The sequence below is a fragment of the Camelus bactrianus genome, chromosome 2, assembly GCF_048773025.1.
Source record: "Camelus bactrianus isolate YW-2024 breed Bactrian camel chromosome 2, ASM4877302v1, whole genome shotgun sequence".
Lineage (NCBI taxonomy): Eukaryota > Metazoa > Chordata > Mammalia > Artiodactyla > Camelidae > Camelus > Camelus bactrianus.
This window is the reverse complement of record NC_133540.1, coordinates 26634570-26662138: the sequence shown is the minus strand read 5'-3', so window position 1 is coordinate 26662138 and position 27569 is coordinate 26634570. Positions and strand designations below refer to the sequence as shown.

The 27569-nt window shown below is 43.7% G+C and overlaps 1 protein-coding gene and 1 non-coding gene across 4 annotated transcripts in view; one reads left to right on the top strand and one right to left on the bottom strand.

Annotated features, from left to right (window-relative positions):
• Positions 1-27569, top strand: part of TMEM131L (transmembrane 131 like) — a 160503-nt gene that overhangs the window by 57532 nt on the left and 75402 nt on the right. For all 3 annotated transcript variants that reach the window (XM_074377138.1, XM_074377132.1, XM_074377143.1), the window contains exons 4-7: positions 18891-18959; positions 23306-23429; positions 24771-24887; positions 25721-25831. In XM_074377138.1, coding sequence (XP_074233239.1) covers positions 18891-18959; positions 23306-23429; positions 24771-24887; positions 25721-25831 — 421 coding nt within the window. The remainder of the gene's footprint in view (positions 1-18890; positions 18960-23305; positions 23430-24770; positions 24888-25720; positions 25832-27569) is intronic.
• TRNAT-UGU (transfer RNA threonine (anticodon UGU)) lies at positions 5512-5584 on the bottom strand. Its single transcript has one exon. It is a non-coding gene; the product is annotated as a tRNA-Thr (tRNA).

The window sequence follows — 27569 nt, the reverse complement described above, 5'->3', positions numbered from 1 at the left end:
TTACCATATGTTGGTTTCACGAGACCTCACACACGCTTTAAGAGAAGAACCACTGACATTATTTCAAACCTGAGTGGTTCATAGTTCATACTGGTGTCAGATGTCCTGTTCGCAACACCTAGATTTCTTGCTGTTTCTGCTGTTCTTTTTTCTCGGGTCTCTGCTGCTGCTCTGAGAATACCAACTTCTTGTTTGTGGTCAGGGGCTTTTATGCATTTACAGGATCTCATGCTATGTTGGACGTATAGTCCAGAAAATAGTGTGTAAGAAATGCTGGTTGACTTTGGGCAGATCTTGATCATGCTGATATTAGAGCTTCCAGGTGAAGGTTGTTTTACGATGTTTTTAAAATTAACCCTATCTGTTCAGTTCAAATATCATTCATTTGGTGAATGACAGAATTTGGGGGCAGAGAGTCAGTTTATTGGATGATACAAATCAGGATGCTAAAGATCTTTAAAAAAATTTTTTTTAAATTGAAGTATAGTCGATTTAAAATGTTGCGTTAATTTTAAAAGATCTTGACAGACTGCATTTTGAGCTGAATCAAAGAAGAAATTCAAAAGGTATCTGAATGAGCATGGTCCCCACAGGAAGGGGAAATGCAGAGTAGAGAGGCCAGTGGGGGAGGGAGACCGGAGGGGTTTGACTGCTTGGGGGCGAACGCCACATGGGTGTGTCAGAGGCGAGGGCCTCTCATCACAGTAGGCTGGCCTGCTGGACACGGTTTTGGTGACTACTGTTCGGTGCAGCCGTTTCAGAAGCACGTTTAACTCACGGAAGTTCAACCTCTGGATCACGAAGGAGTGAGTGGGTCTTCCCGCCATGGGACTCTGTGGCTGGCTGGCGCAGGGCAGGCGGTGCTGGCCGAGGCAGTGTGCGGGTCCTGGGGTCTCAGCCCACAGGGCGCCCCTGGCTGCGTGGGCCTAGGGCAGCCTCCTGAGGAGGGATGAGGGGGGCGGTTCCCTGTTGCTCTGGGGCTCCTTCCTGGAGGCCCAGCACCAAGCCTGCCCCCTTGAACCCTCTCAGTGGTCTCATAAGCACCTAATTCCCTGTATTAAAATCCCTTTCTGCTGAAAGCAGCTAGCCTGTTCCCTGCAGCCTGACCCTTGCTGGGACTGAAGCATTTTATAATGGGAATGAGCTGCACTGGAAACATGTTATCACTGGGAGGGTCCCGGAGTGAATGCAGATAGATGGATCGATGGATCTGTGGTCCCTGGATGCACACACTCCTACTGCCCTGATGGGTGCAGGGGTGGTGGAGTTGCTTGAGGGAGTTATTCCCAAACACAGATTTCCAGGCTCTGTCCCCAGAAATTCTAATTCAGGAGGAACTGGTGGAGCCCTGGATCCGTAGCTTTTTAAAATTTGTTTAAGTTCTTTTTTTGGGGGGGTAGTAATTAGGTTTCTTTATTTTTAGAGGAAGTACTGGGGATTGAACCCAGGACCTCATGCATGCTGAGCATGTGCTCTATCACTTGAGCTATAGTTTTAAAAAGCTGCCCCTGGTTGTCCCTAAGAAGTGACCAGACTGGATACCAAGGGACTGAATCATTTCTTGACTCTAGGAGCTGATGCTCATGATTCTTTTTAAAAGGGAGGAAATGTTAGGAGCCATACATTTAAAAATTCCACTGCTGGGGGATTTACCTTTTCTTGGATTTAAAGGGATTAATTCTATAACTGCTGCCAGTACGTGGCAGTATTTCTAGTGTGCAATGTACAGGGGTTACCCTCTTTTGTTATTACTAGAGGAAAGGAATATATTTGGAAAGTGTTACTGAGTATAGAATGAAAATTGCGTTGTCTGTAATGAGAGTTAAAAATTTAACTGAATACTTGATATCCGGCGCTTTATTGTATAACTGTGGCATGTCACAGTGTCGTCCCCGCTTTCATCGTGTAAAGTACTGTTAGTGTAGTTTCTTATCTCTGTTTATAGTTAAAGGGAAGCCACAATGGGGGCTGTTTGAAATACGGAAATGCCTCCTCAGAAGAGAGGTCAAGGGGTTATTTGGAGAACCGGAGAGTTCAGAATCATTGAGCAGGACTGAAGTTCATTGCGCGCTGCAGGCCCGTGGTTTAAGGATCAGGGCTCACGCGTCCGTGGAGATTGATGGCAGTGGGAGGACCTGTCTTGGTGTCAGCACTTGTGTCGCTCTTATTTGATCTCCTCCATCTAAAAAAAATTAAGCCCCAAACAAAAGCCCACAATCCCAGTTCTGATTTCTGCCCTTCTCGTGCTTTTGTACCTTTCGGAAGGTAACATGCCAGTCTAACGCATGAAGTCAAAGGGCGCCTCCTTAATGGAAATGGATTTCGCCCTGGATGTTTGGAGTCCTCGTAGCAGCAGGGGTTATCTGTCAAGTGGGGCTCCACTGAGGGCCAGGCCTTCCTTCCCCTGCAGCTGCCAGGCTGCTTGAAATGAGGCGGAGTGATTTTGCACTTGGATAACAGGCAGGAATTAACTGCAGCTTATTACAGAGTGCTGCATAATGACAGGGATGCAGCCTGCGCTCGGCAAGGGCATCTGCACACGGCATTTTCATTATGCATACGAGGGGTCTGTGTGCACAGAAAGGAAACGAGCCTGGAGGGCTTCTGTGGGGACATGTCTGAGAAGACGCATCTGTAGAGACAGCCCCCTCTTCCCTTTCCTGCACTGCATCCTGACAGAGTGAATTAGGAGGCTGGCATGTGTACTTGCCTTTTTTTTTTTTTTTTCTAAAAAAATCAGCTTTATGAGATATAATACGGATACCATGTAATTCACCCATGTAAAGTCTGCAGTTCGGTGTTTCTTAGTGTATCTGCCAGGTTGTGCAGGATCACCACCATCTAATTTTAGAGCCTTTCTGTCTCTCCTGAAAGAAGCTGTGGTTCTTTTACGAAGAAAATCTAGTTTATACTTTTTAAGGGACACTTTTTTTCTTGGTGGGGATGCTTCCTCCTGAAGCCTGTTGCAGAATCATCCTATTTCTCAGAAAGCGTTTGTTTTCAGACATCAGATGTATTTTCATGTTCCAAGGGTTACCAGCTTTCCTAATTTTTGGACCCAAGCTCATGAATTAGGTTTTAGTGACCAGGTTCATCTAACTACTGGTTGGAACCTTTTCAGCTTTGAGTGATAGATTCCAGTGGAAAGGAATTGATCAGTTCACATGACCTGGAAGAAGGAGGGCTGTCGGCTTCAGGAGGAAGCGGAGTCAGGGATTCTCTCTCCATCCCTTAGATCTTTTATCCCCGTGTTGGTGACATTCACCCTCAAGATAGCGGGGGGACTGGGGGTGGGAGTGGGGGACAGTCTGCTCCCACTGGTGCTTGAACCCGGGATGCAGTTCAGGGAGCAGGAGCGAGGTCATCAGGTGCCGGACCTCACCTGAGCTACCTGTTTTTGGGTACCTGCCGTTTGTAAATATTACAGATTTTGACTTATTTCTTCATTCTGGAATCGTGAATCCACACATTCAAGCAGTTGAACCATCTCAGGCATGTTGCAGTAACAGATGCTGCTGATTGGGGTGGTCGGTCAGAGGATTTGAACCGGCTCGGGCCTGGGGGCTGCTTTCCAAAGAAAGACCCTCCCCAGGCAGGCAGCAGCAGACAGGGTCTCTTCTTATGGCTCTAACTTACTTTATCCACACGTTTCAGTGCCGTATTTTTCTCAGTAGACTCAATAGCCTCTCTGTTTTTTAATTTCTTAGTTTTCTCAGCATGTTTTAAACAACTACAGCATTTGCAATTTAGCAAGTCACTCTATACCCTTGACATGACTAGACCTGACTTTTTCTAAGGTGAATAAAAAATATAACTTAACCGGACATTGGTTTTTAAAACTGTTCTATACATTGTTTGTGACCCCTTTTTTAAAAAAAATTAGATTTGGTAAAGATTTATATTGAAACTTGGGAAACCTTTTTCCATGACATTTCCTGTGGTTTCTGATATATTATGGTGAGGCTGACTTTATACTCAATAACTGAAAAGATATTCTGAGGCCTGAATTGTGATTTTATAAATCCGTGACGCTAGTTGAGAAGTTTTTCTCCTATTCAGCAAATCGTATTGAGCCACTGTTCTCTAAATGCTTGGGACACGTTGGCACACAAAATTGGCACACGAGACCAAAATCCCTGTCCCAGTGGGGCTTATAATCTAATAAAATATGAGAAAGAGACAGCAAACCTCAGTATAATAAACAACTACAGTTTTGGACCAAATATGCCACACTGATGAGGGATGTTGAGGGTAGGGGAGTATATATGGGTGGGTGGGGAGGGCTATGTGGGAACTCTGTGGGAACAGAGTTCACAGAAAGGAATTTTCTGCTCAATTTTGTTGTGAACCTGAAACTGCTCTAAAAGAATAAACTCTATTTAAAAAAAGCGCAAAAAAAACCCCCTACATTTTTGGATGTTTGAAGGTGTTACATCGAATGGAGAAAGTTGAAAAATGGGGCAAGGAAAAAGAGGGTGAGGATTGTGGGCTGGGGGCTGTCATTCTAAGCAGACGGGGTGTCTAGGCTCGTTCAAAGAGTGAGATTTTACAAAGATTTGGAGGAGGTGAGGGAGTTCACCGTGGGAGAAGAATGTTCCAGACTAAACAGTAAGTGCAGAAGCCTTTAAAGAGGGAATTAATGCCTGGAGTGTTCAGAGCAGCGGGAGCTGACCAACTGTGTCCCAGGGAGGGGAGGGGACTGAAGGTGGTGCGGTCACTGGGGAGAGTGTGCTGTGGGGTTCATGTGAGACCTGTGAAATGGGGAGTTATAGTGGAGTCTCAGCACAGCAGTGATGTGGTCTGAGTTAGGTTCAGGCAGGCCATCCTGGCTGGTGTTGACCTAAACTGTGAGGAAACCACGTGAGGCCACTGCAGTCAGTAGTCAACAGACGGAGAAATCCTGGTACCCGGGCCAGGGCGGAGGTGGGGAAGGTGGTGAGGGCCTGGATATGTTTTGAATGCAGAGCTCCCAAGCTCCCCAGTAGACTGATGTGGAGTGCAAGGCAGAGAGCAGTCAAGGATGATTCCAAGGGTGTTGGCTTCAGCAGCTGAAGGTGAAGAGTAAGGTGGGGTAAGGGGAAGAGTTTTGTTTTAAACTTAGTTTTTGAATGTCTTCTAGACTTCCCAGTAGACCTGTAGGAGTGCTGGAATTGGAGAGAGGGCTGGGCCCAAGATGTGGGATTTGAAGACTGTATCAGATCAGTGAGTGAACGGTTGTAGATGGGAAAGGAGGAAGCCTGGGGCTGGATGGAGCCCAGGGGTCTCTGTGGAGAGAGGTGGGGGAGGAGGAGCCCAGAGAGTCAGGGAAGTGGAGCAAAGTAACAAGAAGTGTTTGGGAATTGAAAATTTAAAAAAAATTGAAGTATAGTTATTTATAATGTTGTGTTAGTTTCTGGTGTACAGCGATTCAGGTATACATATATATAGTCTTAAATTTTTTTCCTTTTTTTGGCAGAGGGGAGAGAGAATTTATTTATTTTATTTTATTTAGTTGTCTAAAAAAATTTTTAAAGGAGGTACAGGGGATTGAACCCAGGACCTTGTGCATACAAAGCACACACTTTACCACTGAGCTATACCCTCCCCCATATATGTATTATTTTTCATATTCTTTTTCATTATAGGTTATGGAAGATATTGACTTCAGTTTCTTGTGCTATACAGTAGAAAATTATTGTTTATTTATTTTATGTATAATAGTTTGTATCTGCTAATCCCAAACTCCTAAGTTATCCCTTCCCCTCTTCCCCTTTGGTAACCAGAAGTTTGTTTTCTATGTTTGTGAGTCTGTTTCTGTTTTATAAATAGGTTCATTTGTATCATTTTTTTTAGGTTCCACATATAAGGGATATTATGTGATATTTGTTTTTCTCTGTCTGGTTTACTTCACTTAGTATGATCATCTCCATGTCCATCCACGTTGCTGCAAATGGCATGATTCCATTCTTTTACCTTGAGGAGTAGTAGGGAATTGGAACTTTTGTTACCTTTTAAATAACTTATAAATGTGGAAATGTGTTACTTGAATCAATCAAAAGAAATAATTACAAGTTGTATGTAAGATGAATGTACCTTCCTCTTACTCTTGAGTTTTCTGAAGGCACATACCTCTGAAAAGTGTTAATATTTTCAAAGATATTGAACCACTAGACAGTTTCAGAAAATCGGCAGCAGGGTGGAGGGAAGCGTTACCCGTCCCCGTCCCTGTCCCCCCCCCCCCCCCCCCGACCCCGCTCCTAACATTGCCGGTCCGTGTTTTGGTAATTGCCTCCTCGCTTTCCTCTGTGTGTTTTTAGTTGTCATCGCGCTGCACATGCCCGTCTTGTTTCCCTGTATTTACTTGTTGGCAGCTTTCCCCGCCACGTTGCTATTATTATCTTCACAACTCGGTCTTTACTGGAGAGCTCTACTTGTTTTGCAATCGCTGTTCACTGATAAAACCTGACCCTTGCCTTGCCCTCCCTGCTCTGCTGGGCCCTGGAGCCGGGGCCGGCTTCACACTTGGTCTGAGAATGCGGGAAGGAGAGAGCGAAGTGCTGGACGAGCAAGACCCGGGCTGGCCTGGCCGGTGGGAGGGGAACCAGCCTGCAGGGCCGCACAAAGGGAGGGCGGGCCTGTGCCCAGGGGCCTCTGTCCTGGGCCCTAGTGACCTCGGGGCCATTCTTTCTTCCGTGACATCTTCAGTGATTACATTTCAGTGCCTCAAGGCTTTGAAAGAGAAATTAGAATTTAAAAGGAAGACTCTTCATGCACTATTTGCATATGAGTGGCGTCTGTATAATTAAGAACAATTAAATTCTCTGGGCTGGATTGAAAGGGAGGCGCCTGCTACTCTTTCAAGTGGGGTGCACCTGGAGCTGGCGCTCCCTTGAAGTAGGTTGGAGCCATTCTGCCCACCTCCCCAGCTCTACCGCCCTCCCCAATAAATGAAATTCTGAAAGATTCTTCAGCCTTGTCCCGATTTGCTTCTGTAGTCTTTCCTATTGAACGTGAATCTTTACTATTTTGCTTTGATGCTGGCCTAGAACTGACACGTTCCCTGCCCCCACCTCCCCCTGCTCTTTGCAAAGCTCTTTACATCCAAATTTCATTTAATCTCCTCACAGTGGACCCAGGGGGTGTTATCTTAATTTTACAGTAAACAGAAATTCTGGTTACATGGACATTAGATGATCTCAAGCATTCATCTGGCTCGTTGAGACTACCTTTGTGTATTGTTCTCTGATGGGGACCCAGTGAGTGACTCTAGGCCCTGGGACTCCAGCAGATTTCTTTCTTTCACTGCTATAACCCTCTTATCATCCTTGGACTCCTTTCTCCCGAGACTGACTAGGAAGCTGGACCCAGTCTGGCCCCCTTTTTCCCCTTCTGATTTTGCAGAAACTCTGCACTTCATCACGGTGTGGAAGAACTTTGGGTAGAGCAGGGAGACGGGCGTTTTCTAATGCAGGGTTCCCGCCAGCCACCCCCGGGGTGGGAGCTAGTGTGTGTCAATGACTGAGGAAGCTGCAGCAGTCTTTAAAGAGTAGAATAACTTTTACTCCCCGCGCCCTCTCTGCAGTGGGGATGGTGTTAGGCTCTGACTGGCAAGGCCCCTTCTGGGACTTTATTCCTAGAAGTGGGGACAGTCACCTTTGTGTTCCTTCCAGCATCTTTTGTAGTTCTGCTGTGATCACGTGGTCTGGGTTCCCTGAAGTGTGTGACAAAGGTCCTTGGGGTCCCTGGGTGGGACAGGTCCCTGCCTGTAAGGTTATGAGGCAGGACAGGATGCTAGGTTCTGAACGAGAAGGTAGTTTTTGTGTGCCCAGATCTGAGGACATTTCTCACTTGGCACCAGCCTGTGACCAAAGCCACCACAGGCCACCAGCACAGTCGGTGGCTTTCCCCAGTGTCGGGCAGCAGGACCAGCCTTTCTTTACTCAGCAGTTTTCTTTGTCTTACTGTCAGGTTTGGGTTCCTTTTATTGCTTTCACCACTTAGCCTTCTGATTTATTGGGGAGCTCTGGTTCTGGACCACAGGAAAGGCTGGTGGTGCTGGAACTCACCTACCCGGAGTTGGCAGAGGCTGGGGGATGGCGCCGTTGTGTAGTGTGGGTTCTGTTGGGCAGTGGTCACTGGCAGTTTCTGGTGTTTGAAATGGGTGAGAGCTGTTTCAGTTAGTCTTAAGTTTTGAGGGAACGGAGTTACAAAATACCAGTGATTTAAAACATGATAGAGTTTTTTTTTTCTTTCTCTCTCTCATATGACACCTCTGGCTCCAGGAAGTCTTCAGGGAACCCACTCCCTCCAGCTCCCCGTGTTCCTTCCCCTAGGGTACCAGGCCTGGCACTCAGGGTGAATACATGGGATTAACAGCAGCAGATGGGAGGAAGGAGTGCAGGAAAGGGCCAGAGGCTTCCTGGCAGCCTCCACTCGAACCTTCCACTTACACCTCGTTTGCTGGAACCTGGTTCCGGGACCATTCCCAGCTGCAGGGGCTCCTGGGATATGTGCCCAGCTAAAAATTATACAGAAGATAGAGAGAAGGTTTATTAAGTGCCGAAGAACAGTCTTTGTCACAGAACCCTGGGAAAGAAAGCATGAAACCGTATTTCTCAAGGGAAAATTGCTTTTGACACAACACATCTCCTCCATCCCTGGGAGAAAACCTAGCCCTTCTGCCTTGTGTTAAGGAGTACTTGTTTTTCTGGGCACACTCGGGATGATTTCTCCAGTGTCAGGAAGCCTCGGGTTTCATACGAGAAGAATCAGCGTTGAAGCCATTCTGACAGTGGGATTATATCCCATAAGCCGTGAGCTTGGCTCTTTGGGCAAGTATGGAGTATCTATCTGCTCGTGTGTTAAGTGGACAGCCTGATGGACCAACTAAGAAGAGCTTCTTCTACTTTTTTTTTTTTTTTTAGCTTACATCCAGAAGGTAAATTGTTTTTTTCTTTTAAAGAGAGAAGACTTTTTTTTTTTTTTCATTTGGCATTTTTACTGCTAACAATCTATAGAAGTTTTAGTATTTAGTGCCAGGTCAGGCTTAAGGAGCAGTTTCTATTTCTTTTCTTTTCTTTTTTTTTTTAACATTTTTTATTGATTTGTAATCATTTTACAATGTTGTATCAAATTCCAGTGTAGAGCACAATTTTTCAGTTATACATGAACATATATATATTCATTGTCACATTTTTGAGAAGACTTTTTTAAAAAATGTTTTTATGAGATAATGTCTTTATTCTTAAAGTTGCATTTTTTAATTGAAGTGTAGTCAGTTTACAATGTTGTGTCAATTTCTGCTGTACAGCATAAAGTTTCAGTTATACATATACATACATATATTTGTTTTCACATTCTTTTTTCATTATAGGTTACTGCAAGATATTGAATATAGTTCCTTGTGCTCTACAGTAAAACCTTGTTGTTTATCTATCATAGTTAGTATCTGCAAATCTTGGTCTCCCAATTTATCCCTTCCCACCTCCCTCTACCGCTCCACCACCCTGGTAATCACATATTTGTTTTCTATGTCTTTGAGTCGGTTTCTGTTTTGTAGATAAGTTCATTTGTGTCCTTTTTAAAGATTCCACATATAAGTAATATCATAGGGTTATTTTTCTTTCTCTTTCTGGCTTACTTCTCTTAGAATGACGATTTTCAGGTCCAGCCATGTTGTCACAAATGGCATTATTTTATTCTTTTTTATGTCTGAGTAGTATTCCATTGTATAAATATACCACAGCTTCTTTATCCAGTCATCTGTTGATGGACTTTAGGTTGTTTCCATGTCTTGGCTATTGTATATAGTGCTGTTACGAACACTGGGGTGCATACATCTTTTCAAATTAGAGTTTCCTCTGGATATATGCCCAGGAGTGGGATTGCTGGATCATAGGGTAAGTCTATGTTTAGTTTTTTAGGAATCTCCATACTGTTTTCCATAAAGACTGCACCAAACTACATTTAAAGGGAGAAGACTTGAGCTTGTTGAATAGTGACATGTTGTCCAGGGAGTCCGAGGAGCAGGAGTGCCCCAGACACACGAGTCGCTGTCGTGCAAGGCTAGCAGCCACTGTGTACTTCCCAGCCCGCCCAGGCTTCAGGCCCCGCAGCCAGTGGGGCACGAGGCTGGCCTTCGAGGGACAGTTAAAAAGCTTAGGCATTTTTCATTAGATTTTTTTCCAACAGTATTGCTAATATTCTTTGTAATTGCCTGAAGAGTGTTTCGATATACTTGCTCACAGTGGGATTAAAACATCAGTCAGTTCATTGTGTTTGAATTAACATGTTGCTCTGGGCCAGAAAGTTGTATAGGATTATTCTTTCATCCTACCAAGAAACTCCAAGAAATTACCGTTTGTACTTCCATTCTTATGTTACCAACCTTCCTGCGGCCCATATGCCTTCATTTGTCTTTTCCCCTTGTCTGGAACTTCTTCCTCTATTTTTACCTAAAGACAGCATCTCCGGCCTGTTGGCCCTACTCTAGCGCCACCTCTTTCAGAAAACTTTTCTGAACCGGCTCCACACCATCTTTCCCTCTTACGGACTTTGTTCCACTTTGTGTCCTGGTGAGACTGTCAGCCCTTGAAAGTTAGCTGGTCTCTCATTCTTCTTCGGATTCTTGGGTCAAACTGCCTTGGCTGCAGTAACGTCTAATGCAGGTAGAGAGAAAGAGTGAACGTCAGTGGGATTTGGCATTGTTGCTCTTATAGTACGAGTATGTTTATCTGCAGAGTTGCTTGAAAGGTCAGAGATGATCTTTAGAAAACAGCTTGTTCTCTGTGTCTGTGAATCCTTTTCTGTTATGATTACGAAAGGGGAAAGGAGTGGGAGAGGGATAAATCAGGAGCATGGGATTAACAGATACATACTACCATGTGTAAAATAAACAACAAGGGTTTCCTGTACAGCACAGGGAGCTCTTCAAATCTTGTAGTAATCTATAATGGAAAAGAATCCGAAGAAATACGTATACACACACACACGTGTATCTGTATAACTGAATCACTTTGCTGTATACCTGAAACTGATGGAGTATTGTAAATGCTCTATAGTTCAGTTGAAAAAAACCCAACTTGTTCATGTTCACAGAACTAATATCTAAATTTATATGGGCACTTTGGAAACTCAAAATTGCTTTTCTAAACATAGCTACAGTATTGCACAAACTTGCTTTGCCTGCCTATGACTGGGGAGGAAAGGCCTTTATACCCTGTCCCCCCATTCATTTGTCGTCTGTGTGAGTTTCTCTTTGGCTTCCTCTTTCCCATGGGCAGCATCTGGCCAAGACGAATATCGCTAGAGATGTCTGATACTGAGTTACTGTTTCATGCTGACTTGCCCTAGAGGTGAATGGTGGTGCGGAATGCATTTTGTATTTTGCAGATTTCAAGATCATATTTAATTGTTTTAACATATAGCAGAGTCTAGGAAAAGATGTTAAATCTTTAAACCATGAGAAGCCATGCATTGCAGTAAAGAGAATGCTGGATGGGTGTTAGGAAACATGAGCTTAATTACTGGCCTTTTCTTTTATAGGTTTTTACAAGGTTATTTAACCACTTAACCAAAGGAGGTCTTTATGACGTATGGACTGTGGTGTGATTAAATGTGTAAATGTAATAATATATTCTTTAAAGGGCAAATGTAATGCCTTTTGAATGTAAGGTCCTGCTAGTGAGACTAGAAGGTGGAAGCTGATTTGCGTGGTGTCAGCGTGTGGGGTCCCAGGACAGCCCTCAGCACCGGCTGCACGTGGAGCTAAAGAAGGTAGAGTCAGGGTCTCAACAGGGCTCCCGGTGGACAGGGTGGCTGTCACTCACCAGGCTGGGGAGACAGTGCTGTGAGCTGATGGGGAGACTAAGTCCGATGCCCAGCTCCGTCTTGGGTTCCATCTGGAGGTGCCCGTGGACCATCTGCCGGGCGGCGTTCAGATGGAAACACAAGTCTGAAGCTCAGCAGAGGCGTCCAGGCCGCAGATACACAGGCTTGGGGAATGAATCAGTCAGACCACAGAAACCAACTCTGGCTGATTTAAGCAGAAAAGGAATTTATTGAAAAGATGTTGGGCAGTGCACAGAATCTCGAGGAAGACTTAAGAACCAGGCTCAGAAAACAAACAAGCCAAAAGGGGACTTAGCAGCTAGAACCACAGCCAAACCGTGCCATGGAAGGAGGCTGCCAAGGACACTCCCACCCCTGCCGCTCACCCCGCTGCTGGTGGCTGTGGTTATCACCCTCAGAGCCAGTCTCCACCTCCGGCACTCCTTGTGGCATCACCTCCTGGTGCCCTGCCTCAGGCAAGTGAATCAGGCTAAGTCTGGGTCATACGCCTGCAGCTAGGGTGCTGGCCAGGCTGCTAAAACTGGTACAGTGGACCCTTCAGCAACGCGGGTTGGAGCTGCGTGGGTCCACTTAAATGAGATTTTTTTTCTGTAAATATGGACGACACGATCCGCAGTTGGTTGAATCCGTGGGTAGGGAACCGCGGATGCGGCAGGCGTCCCGAGGGCTGGACTGTAGTTATGCACAGACTTTACACCATGTAGGGGCGGAGCTGCAAAATCCTAGCCCGTGTTCAGGGGTCACTTGTAGCTGATCTTTTCACAACCCAGAAGGGGTGACCGTGGGCAATCTGTGAATGTGGTAAGGAAGCTAACGTGCTGGACAGCCAAAAAAATCCAGATGTTTGTATAGGAAAGCATCACTCTCTTGGTGATGGGTGAGCCTAGGGGGTGAGTGCGATTGGCTGGAAAGAGAGGGTGACCTGGTATAGGTGAGCAGAGGGGAGGACCTTCACGGAGGGCAGGAGCGGCCACAGAGCGGGGAGGAAGACTGGACTATATTTCCTAGAAACCAAGGGAGGGCACTTCAAGAGAGGGTAGCTGGTGGAGAGATTAACTGAGCTCAGCCCTCAACATCACAGCTTGTTATCGTCGGTGACCTCAGCAAGAGCAGTCCTGGTTGCGGGAGGGGCAGGATGCCAGAGGGAAGCGGGGTGGGAGGCAGTGCAGAGGAGGGGCTCTGAACACACATCATGGTCCCGTTCAGCTACCTGACCACTGAGTGGGCTTTGGCAAGTTGTTCAAGCTCTCAACACGTCTGTGTCCTTGTGCGTGGAAGTGTGATAGTAATAGCATTCACAGGGTGTGTGGGATTACGTGGGATGGTCAAGGGCTTGGTGCAGCATCCGGTACACTGTAAGTGCTCAATAAATGTGCTTGCTGTCATTGGTACTTTCATGGGCAGTTGGGCTGCAAAGGGAAGAAGAGGACTTGAAGCAGGTAGGGACCATCGGGGGTCTTCTCAAGTAAGGGGCCGTGAGTTTCAGGTGTGTAAGTGGAGGAGAAAGACAGTGCTGGTAAGGAGATGGTGGAAATCCTGGGGAGGCAGGAAGCAGTTCTGAGGCCCTGGAATCAGCCCAGGACCCATGCATTAAGGGGTGGTCGGGGTCACCTTGAAGGGAAAAGAACACCTCCTCTGTGGGTGAAGAAGGTCATCAGCAACTCAGGGGACAGACTGGTGTGGAGGACGTTTGTCCTGGCCTGGGAGGGCTTGGCCATCCGCTCTCCAAGTGGCTGAAAACCCCAGATGTCTTGTTGGCGAGAGCGCCTCCAACAGTCCGTTGTTGGTATTGCTTCAAGTACTTGGCTCGGCTTTGACTTTGAAGCCAGAGGCTTTCTGTGAGTAGAAGAAAGTGGGAAAATCCTATTGTACCAAGTGACGTTTTCCCCCTCTGTGGGAATTTAGTGGGAAAAAGACTGGTTTCTGCATCCACTTTTAAGTGGTTCTTTGCAAGTGGTTGATTTACTGGGAAGAATGACATTTCTAACTTAAGTAGATTGTGTATTTCACATTTTTTTCCTCTCAGTAAACTTTTGGGGAGAAGCATTTTTTAAAATTAAAAGTCAAAAAGCCCAAGTTCCCTGGGAATAGCAACTACGTCCTAGAAACACCTGTTTCCTGCTCAAGGTCCAAGGGGGTTAACAGTCCCTACCTTCGGGAGTCTCCAGGTCTCTTCAAGGTGCCTCACCTTCTCTGACTCTAAGGAGAACAGCCCAGTAAGTGGCTCATTAAGTGGCTCATTAGCACAACATATCTTTCCTTGAATACTTCAGAGTCTAGACAGGAGCATCATTTTGGTGTGGTCTACTTTGTTACCTTCCTGAGGCAGAGAGGGTCTGTGAAATGGGTGGGAAACCTTTCCTCTTGTTCCTGCAACCTTTTTGCCCTCATCCAGTGGCTGAAACCATTGTCTTAACCTTAAAAATTAAAACAAACAAACAAACAAACAAACAAGCCAAAACGTGCTGCTTCCCCCGGGGTGTTGAAAGAGTTTAGATATAAAAGGCAGCTAGCTGTGGATGTTGGGGCTTTGAGAAACAGATGAAAACCAGTCCATGTAGGAATATGGAAAACCAGGCAGTCCCACCCTCCCTGTCGGTGTTCACCGTGAAGTTGTCTCCTACCTGTTTGGCAAGGATGGCAGCCTCTGCAGTCCTGTCCTGAAACAGCAGTGTTTTCCAGAAGCTAGGTAGACCTGTAGGTTTACCGTGAAAAGGTCCAGCACAGACCCACAGCACAGGAGACTTGCTTTACGGAGTGATGGGGCGAGCGTCTAGCTTTGCCACTGTTCCCAGTCCCTGTGGTCCAGGAGCACCACCCGGGTAGCGGCACTGCTGTATGGGGCCGCCCTCCTTTCTGCACCGCTCACACCGCCTCCCTGGCTCTGTGCTCCCCACTCTACCAGGTGCTCAGAAGGTGTCTCCCAGTGTGGCTCCTGCACCCTCAGCCATTGCGTCTTCCCTCGCGCTGTTAGCTTTGCTGGAAGCACCTCCGTTCCATTTCCACTTGGGGAAGCTCTCTGTTGAGTCCCGGCCCTTGATGGCCTTTCCTGATTCTTTTGGGTAGATTTCTTCTCTCCCCTCTTTGAACTCTCTTGATCTTTGAGTTTTGCGCATTGGCACACGAGCCTTGTCCGGATGATCATCTTGAGGGGCAACTCTTCCTGAGCCGGCTGCTCCCCTGACCTCCCGTCCTGAGTGGCCCAGAGCTGCCGGGCTGGGTCCGGAGCCCCTGGGCCCTGTTGCTCACTCCCAAGAGGTGGAGCACCGCATTGAAAATGATGTGTTTTGGTCACATAACATTTGTGAATGGCCAGAACGGTTGGTGATAGTTAATTCATTTTTATATCTACGTTACTGGACTGAAGTTTTTTAAAGGGTGTGCCTGATATCGGCAGATGGATTTAATTTGCCTCGGAAGAAGGACCGGACTTCCTAGTGCGTTTTTAAGGATCTCGGAGGCACCCAGTCCAACCCGTTCAGTTTGCCGAAGAGGGAACCGAAGCCTTGTGTCCCATGCCGGGGCTCATGGCTGGGACCTGAACCGGGCTCTTCTGGTTTCTTTCCTCTTGTTTGTATTAGTTGCTTTTTCGAAGTGTGTTTCTTTGTTTTCTATATAGAGGAAAAAACGATGGCAAAAGTTAAAAAATAAAATAAGTCAGGTAGCCTTAGGCAAAGATATTCTTTCACAAAAGTGTGTGTAGAGTTCCTTGTCCGTATGTCCTGCCGCTGAAGGAAGGTGCAGCTCTTGGCAGAAGGTGGGCATCTTCAGAGTAAGGGCTGAGTGGGTGTGGGTTGGGGTCCATATAACTGAGATGCCTCAGCCCAGATCACTGGTACTTCCATGCCCTGTTCCTGTGCCTGCCTAGTCCTGTTACAAAAGCAAAATGGCCCCTCTTATTTCTCTTTTTTACTAAAAGACTTTTCCTTATAATTATCTTGCAGATGGGGAAAGGGTGAAGATTAGAAATATGTGGTATGAATTTATGATTTATTTTCACAAGATGCACGTGTTCATTTTATGGCAGTTGTGGGGACTCTGAGTGAAAGAGGCCAGGTGGACTTTGATGCGAAAGAATCACCCGTATTATTAAGGATGCAAATGTGAAGAGGTTAATGCTGACTCTGGAGGGAAAGGGGAAAAGGGGAGACATTTTATCTTTTTATTTCTGTAGCTCTTGAGGCTTAAGTTATTTTTTTTTGAACTTGTGGATTTAGGAATGAAAGCGTTGGCATCTTTTAAACACAGTGAAGTTTCCTCGCTAGCCCTGATGTTTGAGGAGAGTTGCTGATGTCTGTGCTTGATGAAATTTCAGCAGTTTGCTGCTTTTTCCCTCTTTGGTCTTTAACCAGTGCTTGAGGTCGTGTATGTGTGTGAGAACTCTCCATGTCTACACCTGTGTCTAAAATGGTTTTATCTATGAGAACTTACTTTTAAATTTAGAGAGTGGTGTTAAATCTCCTTGTGTAACTTGATCTAGGTTCCAAATTGTCAAGTGAATAGAAACTGACTAGTGAGAAAAGATGAATCTGTTCTATGGCTTTTAGGAAGAAATACTGACATGGGTTTATTTCTCCATTGTGAGGTCAAAATAGAGTCTCTTTGCAGTAAGAGAAATTCCCGCTATTTCTACCTTACTGCTTTAGGTTGGACCTTAATCTGATTTGTTTAATCTTTTTTTTTTTTATTGTGGGGGAGGTAATTACATTTATTTATGTATTTATTTAATGGCGGTACTGGGGATTGAACCCAGGACCTCGTGCATGCTAGCCATGAGCTCTACCACCGAGCTACACTTTCTCCCTTAGGTTGGACCTTAGATGCCCGATTTTCATTGGGTGTGTGAAACTTCCTGATTGTAGGACTTAGAAAAGTCTGTTACGGTATGAGCCAGGCCAGGTTTCTATTTCATTTGTTCTGTTCAGAGTTAATTACTGCTACCCTGTTTGGGACCTTTAAATCCCGAGGTCAGCTCTGACTCCAGGCTCCGTTGGCTCCTGGATCTGTTCCCACTGCTTTTCCTGTTAGATGAGCACCGTCCTCTTAGTAACACGACCTAATATTTATTGCACTTAACTATGTGCCAGGCATGAGGCAAAGGCCTTGTTATTTGGTTTTAACCTCATGGTGACTATAAAGAGGGTACTGTTGTCATCTTCATCTTACAGACAGTAAGGCTGAGACTGAGAAGCTGAGTGATGGGCCCACGCAGGAGTAGAAAGTGGTGGCTTTGCACCTGAGCTCTAAAGCTCTCTCCCTGCAGGCGAGACATCCTTGGTTCCTTGGGTAGGTCGTGTGAACTTGGATAGGCCTGAACTCCACCCTGGGCTCAGGTTTCTGACCTGGACACGTCTGCTGTGGAATTTCGGCTCTGCCTCTGAGTAGCTATTATGTAATCTTGGGTGAATCACTTAAATCCTCCAAACCTCATCTTCATTCAGAAGTTGTGTGTGAAATCTGACGGTAAATCCACACAAGGCAGAAAGGAGACTGTCCCTAATTATTTTCCTTCCTCCTGTAGCAGTAGCCTGACTTTTCTAAGATAATTTTTGGCAGGTGAAGTTGCCTGTTTTCTTTTTGCTCTGGAATGCTGAGCCCCGGCCAGCTGGGTCTGGAGTGGGGGTGGCTGCGTGCATCTGATGCTGGCAGCTCTTTACATCCATGGCCTCCTGTGGCAATTCAGAACATTTCTGGAGGCCACTGGGTGTGTGAGTGGCCTTTTTGTTTTGCAGGCAAGTCAGGGAGTTAGTCCTGGCCTTTTGGGGTTTGAGTACATGGCAGACCTCTTATCTGCCCAAGCTGGTCTCAAGTGAAGAGGTTGGCAGGAGAGGCAGATGGAGCCTGAGCTGTCACCCTTATTATTAATACAGTTAATGTTGGAGATAGAATAAAGGCGATACGGATGGAAGATAACAGAGAAGGGATGCTTAGGAAGGAGGATGGAAGAAGGGAGCTTAGAGGCAGAAGAGTGGAAGGAGGAAGAAAAGTGTGCAGCCAGGATACTTCCCATGAGATGTGGACTTTGGAGGGGGATTCTCTGGTCTCCATATTGTTTGCACCTTCAAGAAAAATGGGAGAGGGGCTTGCTGAAGGTCACAAAGCGTCTATGGCCTGGCAGGATTGACACTCAGATGTCTGCTTGTGAACCAGCCTCTGAACTGTGCTCAGCAGAGGGCTACTTTGTGGGAGGAACAGATGGAAAGACTGTTCTGGCAGACTTGCTTTGAAAACAGTTATACAGGCTACATTTAGGAGCTTCTCCAGTCAAATGTTTTTGGAATATGTGGCTTTTAAAATGTCATATGACAGTTGATAGTTTCTTGATAGACACACACATCCTTGTACTTTATAAATGTTATATATTTATATATATTTCATATTTTATGTCTTTAAGTATGCTTCTACGTTGTTACAGCTCATTTTTTTTTAGTGTGACATCTTTATATGTTTTTTGGTATATTAACTTGTGGCTTCTGATTCTGAAGGAAAGTGAAATCATCATTATAATAAATAGCTACTGAAAATACGACCTGCCCTGTGAGATTTTATGTGATGGTTAATCTTAAAAATAAAGACCTGGTGATGGGTTCAATTTCAGGAGCGAGCCTGGCTGTGTTTCCTGTGCTTTCTGTGTTATAACTAGTCTTAACAAATTCAGAGGCCCAAGTTCCCTCCCTCTCCTACCCTCTCCACCCAAAACCCCCTTACTTGGATGTCTTTTCTTGATTTGGGGTTGATGAGAATAAATATGTTGTCTGAATTCATCCAGAAATGAAGTCTATGAAAATTAAATCTATCTTCATTTGTATCTGAATGCTTACAGAATCTGCATATTTGGTATGAAGTGATACTGACCATAATCTAAGGGTATCTTAAATTTTTGCAGCTGTATTTGACTTCTAATAATTCAACTTTCACATTTAAATTCTAATTCAGACTCATCTACAAGGGAGTAAAATTATACCTCACGAGAGGCATTGCCTAAGTATGTCCTCTTAACTCCGCATTCAAATTTTAAAACTACAATAAGTTTAATTGCTTCTTTTCTTTTCTTTTTTTAGCTTCTCAGACAAGCTATTTAGTGGAAAGGGCTTACATTTTCAGCCATCAGTTCTAGATTTTGGAATTCAGTAAGTATCTTTTCCTTATCATTTTTAGTAATTTACTATTTGCATTGTTTGATTTTGGGTATCTTTTAAATGTTTGTGATGTTAAATATATTATAAGTATATTGATAGTATCAAGAGATATTGGTCCTACAACTTGTTAAAAGGAACATTTCTGTGAAAAGGAGAGTGTAAGGATTGTTTTAGTCCTTTCTTTAGTTTTTAATAAATGTACCTTATAATTTAAGAAATAAGTCTTTGTTCTGAAACAAATTAGGTTATTTTGTAATGAAGAACTACATAGTGATGGTTTCTGAATTTTTAAAAAACTGGATTCATTTATTCACTCATATTTACTGCTTGCTGTCTCTCAAGATTCCAAATTGTGCAAATTAGTTATTATGATTGAGATTCTGGAAACAAGGGTGGAAGACGGCATATAAGCAGTAATGATTCACAGTACGTCTTACTGAGGACCATGACGTGAAGGGGCTATGATCTGAGAGCCGGCTGAGGACTGACCTGGGAACTCGGAGCAGTTAAGGAAGAGGAGGGTGAAGCAGTGCAGAAGAGGGGACTGACGGACTGGTGTTGGTTGTGATGAAGTTGGAACCTTAAAGTGTTAGACTCCCTGCATGCAGAATGGTGCTGCATGGAGTGGATACAGTTTCACATTAGTTGAGTTTCAGAGGGTGGAAGTCACAGAGTGTTTCAGGTGTAGAAACCTGCTGGTTTTAGCAGCCTGGAACATCAGTTTGATGAAGAACTTTTCTGAGTCACAAGAAGAGTTATGTAACCATGGTGACAGGAGAGCATCTGGGCTGTGTTAGTGGTGGTCTCCTGGTGTGCTCTTCTTTATTCATCTGGACTTCCTTCTTTCCGGTTCTTTCTGATCATCAAAAGATGAGAGCTGCAGTAAAGGATAAAGAATTTTAAATTTAAAAGTACATTATTGAGCTCTTTCAGGAGAGTCTGTAAAAGGAAGAGAGAAAAGTGTGAAGGGAGCTTTCTGACTCTGCAAGATTCTAGGTGTCTGCTTTTTTGTTTTTGAATTTTTATATTTTTACTCTTTGGTAAAGAAACTTTATTAGAAGCTGAATATATAGTACAGTGTCATTGATTTCAAATTTTAAGAGAGCCCTTTGCTTTTGTGAAAAGTATTGTAAAGGAAATTTTGATGCAGGACCTTCTTTGCATATTACAGATTGGTAGATGTAATAAGATGGAGAGCAGTGAGTCTCGTTAGACTAGGATACAGTTCCAATTCATGGGATGCCAGCTGTCTGTAGTATATTTACTCTTCAGTTATATAAAAATCCTGTAAACAGTGTCCATGTGTGTATGTATGTATGAGCTAGTTATGTTAATTAGCTCTGCATTTCAATTTCTGGTAGCTGGAAGCATGTTGAAGAGGAGTATTTAATGTCTGGATTTGAAAAGGTTACTAAGTTTTAGACTTGAGTCACCTTTGGGTAATTCAGTTTTGTTGATGTAGTAGTTCATAGTTTCCAAAGTACAACTTGTCACTTGTGGGCCGGGTCTATATCAGTCCTGGAAGGATGGTGGAGGCAGGTGTTGAGAGAGAGAGGGGCTACTGAGTGTGTGTGTATCATTTCCAAATATCTGTGTATTTGAGCGTGTGCTACAGATGCTCGTCTATTTGTTGCTGAGAAGTAGTGCATTTTTCCAAAGGTCATTTCACTACAAGTGACAAGATAAACCTGATTTCTAAGCAAGCACACACCATGCTGTTTTTCTTGTAATTGAGATCCAGGATATAGTTATGTGAATAAGTTATATTTGCTGATGTTAAAAAAAATCTAGATAATAACAAACCATAGTCTAAATCAGAACACATTTAAAATTACTCGAGTTTCATCTTACTTCTAACAAATGGTCTAATTTATAGGCATTAGATACACACTTCAACCAGAGCATTCTCCCGATCACTTCACTGCCCTAGTTCAGGCTCTGCTATTGTTTATTTTGACGTTGACCTTGAGCACACCTCACCCTTCTCAGAGCTTTGGTCTTCCTCTGGGTTGGAGAACCAGGATCATGTTCTTCAGCTGCCCTCTGCCTACTTCTGAGGGTTTATTTTAAGGGTTAATATTCTGCTGGTCCTGAGATTAAAAGTGCTAATCATTCACAAGAAATTTTCATCATTCTTTTGTAGTATTAAATTAAGAGAGTATCTTCCAGTTGTCACTAGTGAAGGAAATTCTTATCCTCATAACACTTTTAAAAATAGAATTAAAAAAAATAGGCTAAAAATAGCACAGTGGTCAGTAGGTTTCAGCCAGCATTCTCTGTGAGGTCTGCTGAGGCTTCTGGCGGACGCAGCCACTGGGCTGTGTAACATGGCAGTTTTGCAGCCTTGTTTTTTAATGTTTTGCTCTGGGAGACATTTGTATCATTTGAAACTAAAAAATCTTGTGTTTCAACTTTATGAATGAGATAAAAGCTTTGAGGATAAGTATTAATAATAATAAATAGCTTTCAGCTATTTACCCAAAATCATGGAAGTTCTTACATATTTAATTTAATTGAGGGAAAAGGCAGATGGGAGCCCAGTACTCGTGAGAAAGGGCTTTTTCAGGTGACCCTTGATGCTTATGATAGTATGAAATTTTTTAGTTGTATTATTTAAGAATGCTCTAAAAAAATCAAGGTTTTAATCACACTGCTGTGTATTTATAACTGACTATAAAGGACTTATTTTATAAAATACATTTTGGACCTATTAAGCCCTCAGTTAAGACTTGTGATTAAAAGTAGGAGGACAAGCTGAAAGAAAAATTTTAAGGATTTGATGGCAATAACACAGCAGTTTAGACGGGAGGGTATAGCTCAGTGGTAGAGTGCATGCCTAGCATGTGCGAGATCCTAGGTTCCATCCCCAGTACCTCCATTTAAAAAAAAAAACAACAGCATTTTAGAAATCCCATTGAATATAAGAGAAACAACACACATTAGATTTTTCCTAAAGCATACTTTCTTTTTTTTTCATTTTTCAGTTTTATTAGGTGGAATTGTTACAATTTGACTACACATATACAATATATTGCATGTAAATACATATATACAATATACTGCGCTTTTTTTTTTTTAGTTTACATATGCGTACTGATCACTGTTTCTAAGAACAGTTTTAGAGCTTTAGCTTTTTAAACTTGCGTAGTTATCAAAGGAATAAGGCCAACCACAAAATAAGAATCAACAGAATGCGGTAATCCAATCATACAGGACAGTCAAATGTGCTAAAGGACACATTCTTAATGTCAGAAATTGGAATAAAGGCAGAGAAATATGAACAGAAGGTAGATGAATTTTTGCTGAATTTAGAATCTAGTTATTTCCAGGCCATACTAATGAAAACTGTCTCTTTGGAACTCTGCCACTGAGGGTGTTAAAACTGGAGAGATGACTTCAGTGAAGTTTTTGCTGGCTCTCTGTTAATTACAACGTGGTTGAGCTAGAGTGAATTCGGTATTGAGCAGCAGGATTCAGAGTAAATGATTCCAGGAAACATCGCAGGTAGCTCCAGGTAGGTGGGCCGGAAGCCGGCCCCTTTCCTCCTGGGGTTCCTTTGTTGGAGCCCACCTTGTGAATGGAGAGCCCGGCTGAAAAGAATCAGCAGCAAGGTCTCCATCTCTTAGTGTGTTTGCTGCACAGCAGAGTTGCTTACTCTGAGGGTCATGGAAAGTTATGGGCGTAAGTATAAAACTTTTGTGTGTATATTTGGGGAGAGGAGAGCCAAAGCTTTCCGCAGGTTTCCTGAAAGACTCACGATTTAAATGCATAAGAGCCACTGCTAGAAAGTGCCGCAGAATTTTCATTCTTTGAGGAAGAAAATGGTCTTTCACAATGAAGTTTTCCTTTTATGAGACTTAAGTCTCTTTGCCATTTAAAATCCATTCCCCCAAAAGTCTCTTTAATTTTATTGCTTAGAGAACAAACTCTCAGAAAATTGGCTTTTTCTATGAGTATAGTTTCTTATCTGAAACATATTTTCATTTGAATTAGAGACACATGTCAGACAAGTACCTAGTTCCCACTAGGTGTTTTGTTTTTTTTAAACAAGTATTTAATGGCCTAAATGGGTTGAATTCTTCCAATATAAAAATCATTGGGGTGCACCAGTGGGTTGGCTTAAGTGTCTTATTAAAAAAAAAATTAAGAAAAATTTTGGACTAATTGTTGCTTTTAATTTTGTAATGAATATCAATAGCTTTCTGGGTTTAGACTATATATATATATGTATGTATGCATGTGTATATGACTGTATGAATGCGTGGATGGATGGATGGGTGGATGATTTTATTTATAACCATGCAACACCTTGCATTTTCTCCTTGTTCCCCTCCCAGATTCCTGGGACACCCTGTAGCAAAGATCCTCTATGCGTATAACCCTAGCAGGGAGAGCGAGGTGGTGGTGAATTCCGTGTTTACAACCGCAGGACATTTCCACGTGCCTCCCGTTCACTGCAGGGTGAGTGTGGATGTTCCTGTGGAAACTATGCTATGGCTGGCAGCCAGGTTTTCTTGCTTTCCTTGGCCTGAAGTTTTCACTTTCTGCTCCCGGTCTCCCCTTTTCCTGCTACCCAAACTCTTTCCTTCTGTGTGTTTGCTCGAGCATTTATTTTTTCAGTTGTTCAGATTCAGAATTTTGGTGGCTCTTGATAGCTACGTGGGGGGAAAATTTTGAAGAGTTTAAATGTGGTAGTAATGTATGTCCATTCAATGTGACTTTTTCATGCTTAAAGAAACTTAACATTACTTGTCTTGTAATGACTGCAAATGCTGAAGCATTTAGTAACTAGTACAAGTTTACAGTGGTGACCTCTTCACCTGGCTCATTAAGATGGTTAGGACTCCTTTCTAAATATAGGACTGAGAGGGAGTGAATGGCCCCTTATGAAGCTGATTTGCACTGGAACACAGAGCTCAAAACTGATCTCCTAATAATAGTTTTAATTTTAGGAATTCAATTTAATTCGGGTCTTTAATTTTTGTTTTTTTAATGGAGGTACTGGGAATTGAACCCAGGACCTCACACATGCTAAGTGTATACTCTACCACTGAGCTATACCCCTACCCCCTAGGTCTTTAACTTTTAATGAACATCCTAATTACTAGCTGGGTTTATTTATATATTGTCCTTACTCTGTCCACCTGATAGCCACTTTGTCTTTTTCAGGTACTGGGACTGAGGACGTGGTGTAAGGGGGAGCCCAGTGTTTTGTTTATGACAGTCTGCCCAGATAAACACTGTCCTTGACTTAAAAAAATTTTTTTTTTTTTGCTTTTGTTTTTTTTTGGGGGGAGAGGTCATTAGGTTTATTTATTTACCAATTTTTAGATGAGGTACTGGGGATTGAACCTAGTACCTTGTGCATGCTAAGCATGTGCTCTACCACTTGAGCTATACCCTCCCCACAGTCCTTGACTTTTATGAAATATCCACATGTTTGTCCATCGGTGCCTCTCTTTGCTTAAGTGGAGGTAGGACTGTGTCCCATACAGGCCCTTGAACACGGGGGAGAGGAAGAGGAGGGTGGAGGAACGATGTGAGGCACGTGACTGCCAACCGGGGTGAGAGCTCTCTCGCCATAAGTCCATGGCGTGCACTTTGATATTTTCTCTTAGATAGTTAGGTGTTGGTCTGTTCGGACAGCCTCAGGGATTCATGATACATGAATTCATTTATACAATCAAGGATGCGGGAACCTGTAATCATCTGGCAACAGGAATCGTCAAAAAGAAAGTCTGTGACAGATAGTTTGTCACAGAAGGGCCGTTCTAGGTGGCTAATGAGGTCCCTTTCTTCCAGGTGATTCCTGCAATGGGGAGAACCTCCTTCAGAATTATTTTCTTACCCACTGAAGAAGGAAACATTGAAAGTTCTTTATTTATTAATACCTCCTCATACGGAGTCCTTTCCTATCATGTAAGTCACTTTTTCCTTCTGTCGTGTGATTTGGCTGTTGACTTAATGAAAGGGTTTGGATAAAAAAAGACTTTTGGAAGCGTTGCCACCTGGTTGATGTCATGGAGATAAAGGACTATTTCGCTGATGACAGCTCAACAGCAATCCCCCTTCCCCTGGTCGGATGTCCTCAGGACAGAGTGCAGAGCCGTAGCTGGCTGGCCCTGGATCTTGGGAGGGTATTGGAAAGAAACAGAGAAACCTACAGTACAGATTTCTAGTATAAAGAATAGTGGGATTTCAAAACTCACGTCCCTCACCTCAGACAGTCCAGGGGTCTGGAGTTCTGGGCAGCCCCTGGTGACGTTGTCTCCTCCTCTCTGGGACTCGGAACTCTTTCTGGTTGGGGACAGGGGTCCCGTGCTGGGGAAGCCAGTTCTCAGGGAGCTCACATTTCTCTCAGAGCACTGGGGAGGAAGGGAGAGGAATATTTCTGTTGTTCACAAAAATAGTCAGGGCTTTTGATCTTAAGTGGTATCTGTGACACCTTTAAGTGCCAAAAGCTATCATTTTTGTGGCAAATTCCTACTGGAGTCCATTAAACACATGATCCCATATTATTAAAGATGCCTGTTTCTGAGAAGAGTTGCTACAATGAGGAACATCCAGCTTAAATACAGCAACTTTTGTTGCCTTTTTTTTGTAGACAAAGATAATCATAGTAATTGGACTAAATAGTCTTGAAGGCCAAGTTGATAAGCACAGATGTCCTTTGGAAAGGTATTTCATTACTATGTCATGTGTGTTTCAAAACTGACAGAGGAGTAATCCGCCTCCACCCTTTTCTCCTGCAGGTATCTGGAGTTGGCACTCGCAGAATCTCTGCAGGAGGGTCTGCAAAGCAGCTACCGAACGCTTACTTCCTCCTCCCGCAGGTCCAGAGCATTCAGCTTTCGCAGACACAGGTGATTTTAGTAGTAAATTTATTTTGAATGCCGGTAAACACCACATTCGGTGACCTCTAAATTTAGATGTCTTTTGCAGAGTACACACAGACCTTTTTACATCGTCAAGATGAGGATTTTAATATGTGCTCCTCTTGGAAAAAATCCTGATACGTATGGAAATAATATATATATGTAAAGTGTCAGTAGAAGTCATAATAGTTCTTTTTAACGGCTGGATAGTCCACAGAACCAATATTTCATAGTTTGCTTAGTCCTGTTGTTGGTCATTTGTGAAGTGTCCAGTTTTTCATTATTGTTACCACTAGGCTATGTACATATTTTACAAGTTTCTCTATTTCCCTTTTGGACTGCCTGTTTCTTTGGGGTGTATTTTGTCAAGAGGATTCTGTAGCTAAAGACTGTGAAACCGTTTTATAGAACTTGTTAGTCTTGCCAGGGTGCTTTTCAGGAAGGCAGAACCTCCCTGGTCCCGGTAATGACATTTCAGCAAGAGTGTCTTACCCCCTCCCCTCTCCTGCCTGGGTGTGGCTTGGTGGCAAGAAACGTTTTTGATGTTTTAGTAGGTGTATAATGCTACCTTAAAATTCTTTTTTTTTTTTTTTTTTTGGCTTTTAATTTAAAAACAATTTTTTTTTTGGTTTTTTGGAGGGGAGGTAATGAGGATTATTTCTTTATTTTTAGAGGAGGTACTGGGGATTGAACCCAGGACCTCATGCATGCTAAGCATGCTTTCTACCACATGAGCTATAGCCTCCCCCCTTAAAATTCTTCTAATGCGTATTTAATTAATAGCTTATAGGGTTGGCTGTTTTTTTCCCTTTGATTTTTTATCCTGGTAACTATGGATGACTTTTGAAATTCAGAAAACTGTTGAACCAGTATGTTATGAAGCTTACCACCTTGCCAGCCTTTCTTTCTGATGAATAAATAAAGACCACTGCTCGGACTTTCTGTCAGTCACGGTACCCAGGCTTCCTTCACCATCAAGTCTTCCTGAGCCTCTGCTCTGGGCCAGACATCAGTCCAGCACTTCTGTCTTCATGGAGCTTTCGTTCCAGTCGGGAGACAAGTGAAGTTAATTTACCTGTAATTAAAGGTCCAGGTGCTTTGCCCCCAAATAGTTAATTCTTAGAGTTTTAAATGTTGTTATTATTTTTTTATTAAATGGAATAATAGTCCTTCCTCGGGCATTTAAGGGAGGTTTCTTGTAATTTGCAAATTTGGATTTGGTGTAAGTCCTAAAACCAGTGGGACTGTACTGAGAGGTTTGGGGCAGGAGCGGCTGTGATCTGACTTGCATTTCAGAAGGGCTCGGAAGGGCCACAGAAAGTTTCATCTGCAGGTTTTTCCTATGAACATTTTTGGCCGTATCTCAGGGCTGTCCTTCAGTGAAGGGGGGCAGTTAAGAATGCCCGGGTTTCTCTGGTGACCGAGAGCGAGAGTTTTGAGTGCCTCATGCCATTTTAGTGGCGATAAAAGTGCTGAAACCGAGGCGGGTGTTCAGATCGCCTTTGTTAACGAGGTTAATTTAAGGATACGTGGAATTAAGGGCCTCAGAGAGAGGCCCTGCTGGGAAGAGAGCTTGCCTGTCCTTCACTCTCCCTGGAGACCCTGTCCTTGCCATGATGCGCTCTGCCCTTTCCTGCCTCCCTGCCATCCTCATCTCTCTCCTGGACCACTGCAGCAGCCTGTTAACTGGTCTGCCAGCATCTGCTTTGACCCTTCCCTTTGGGAA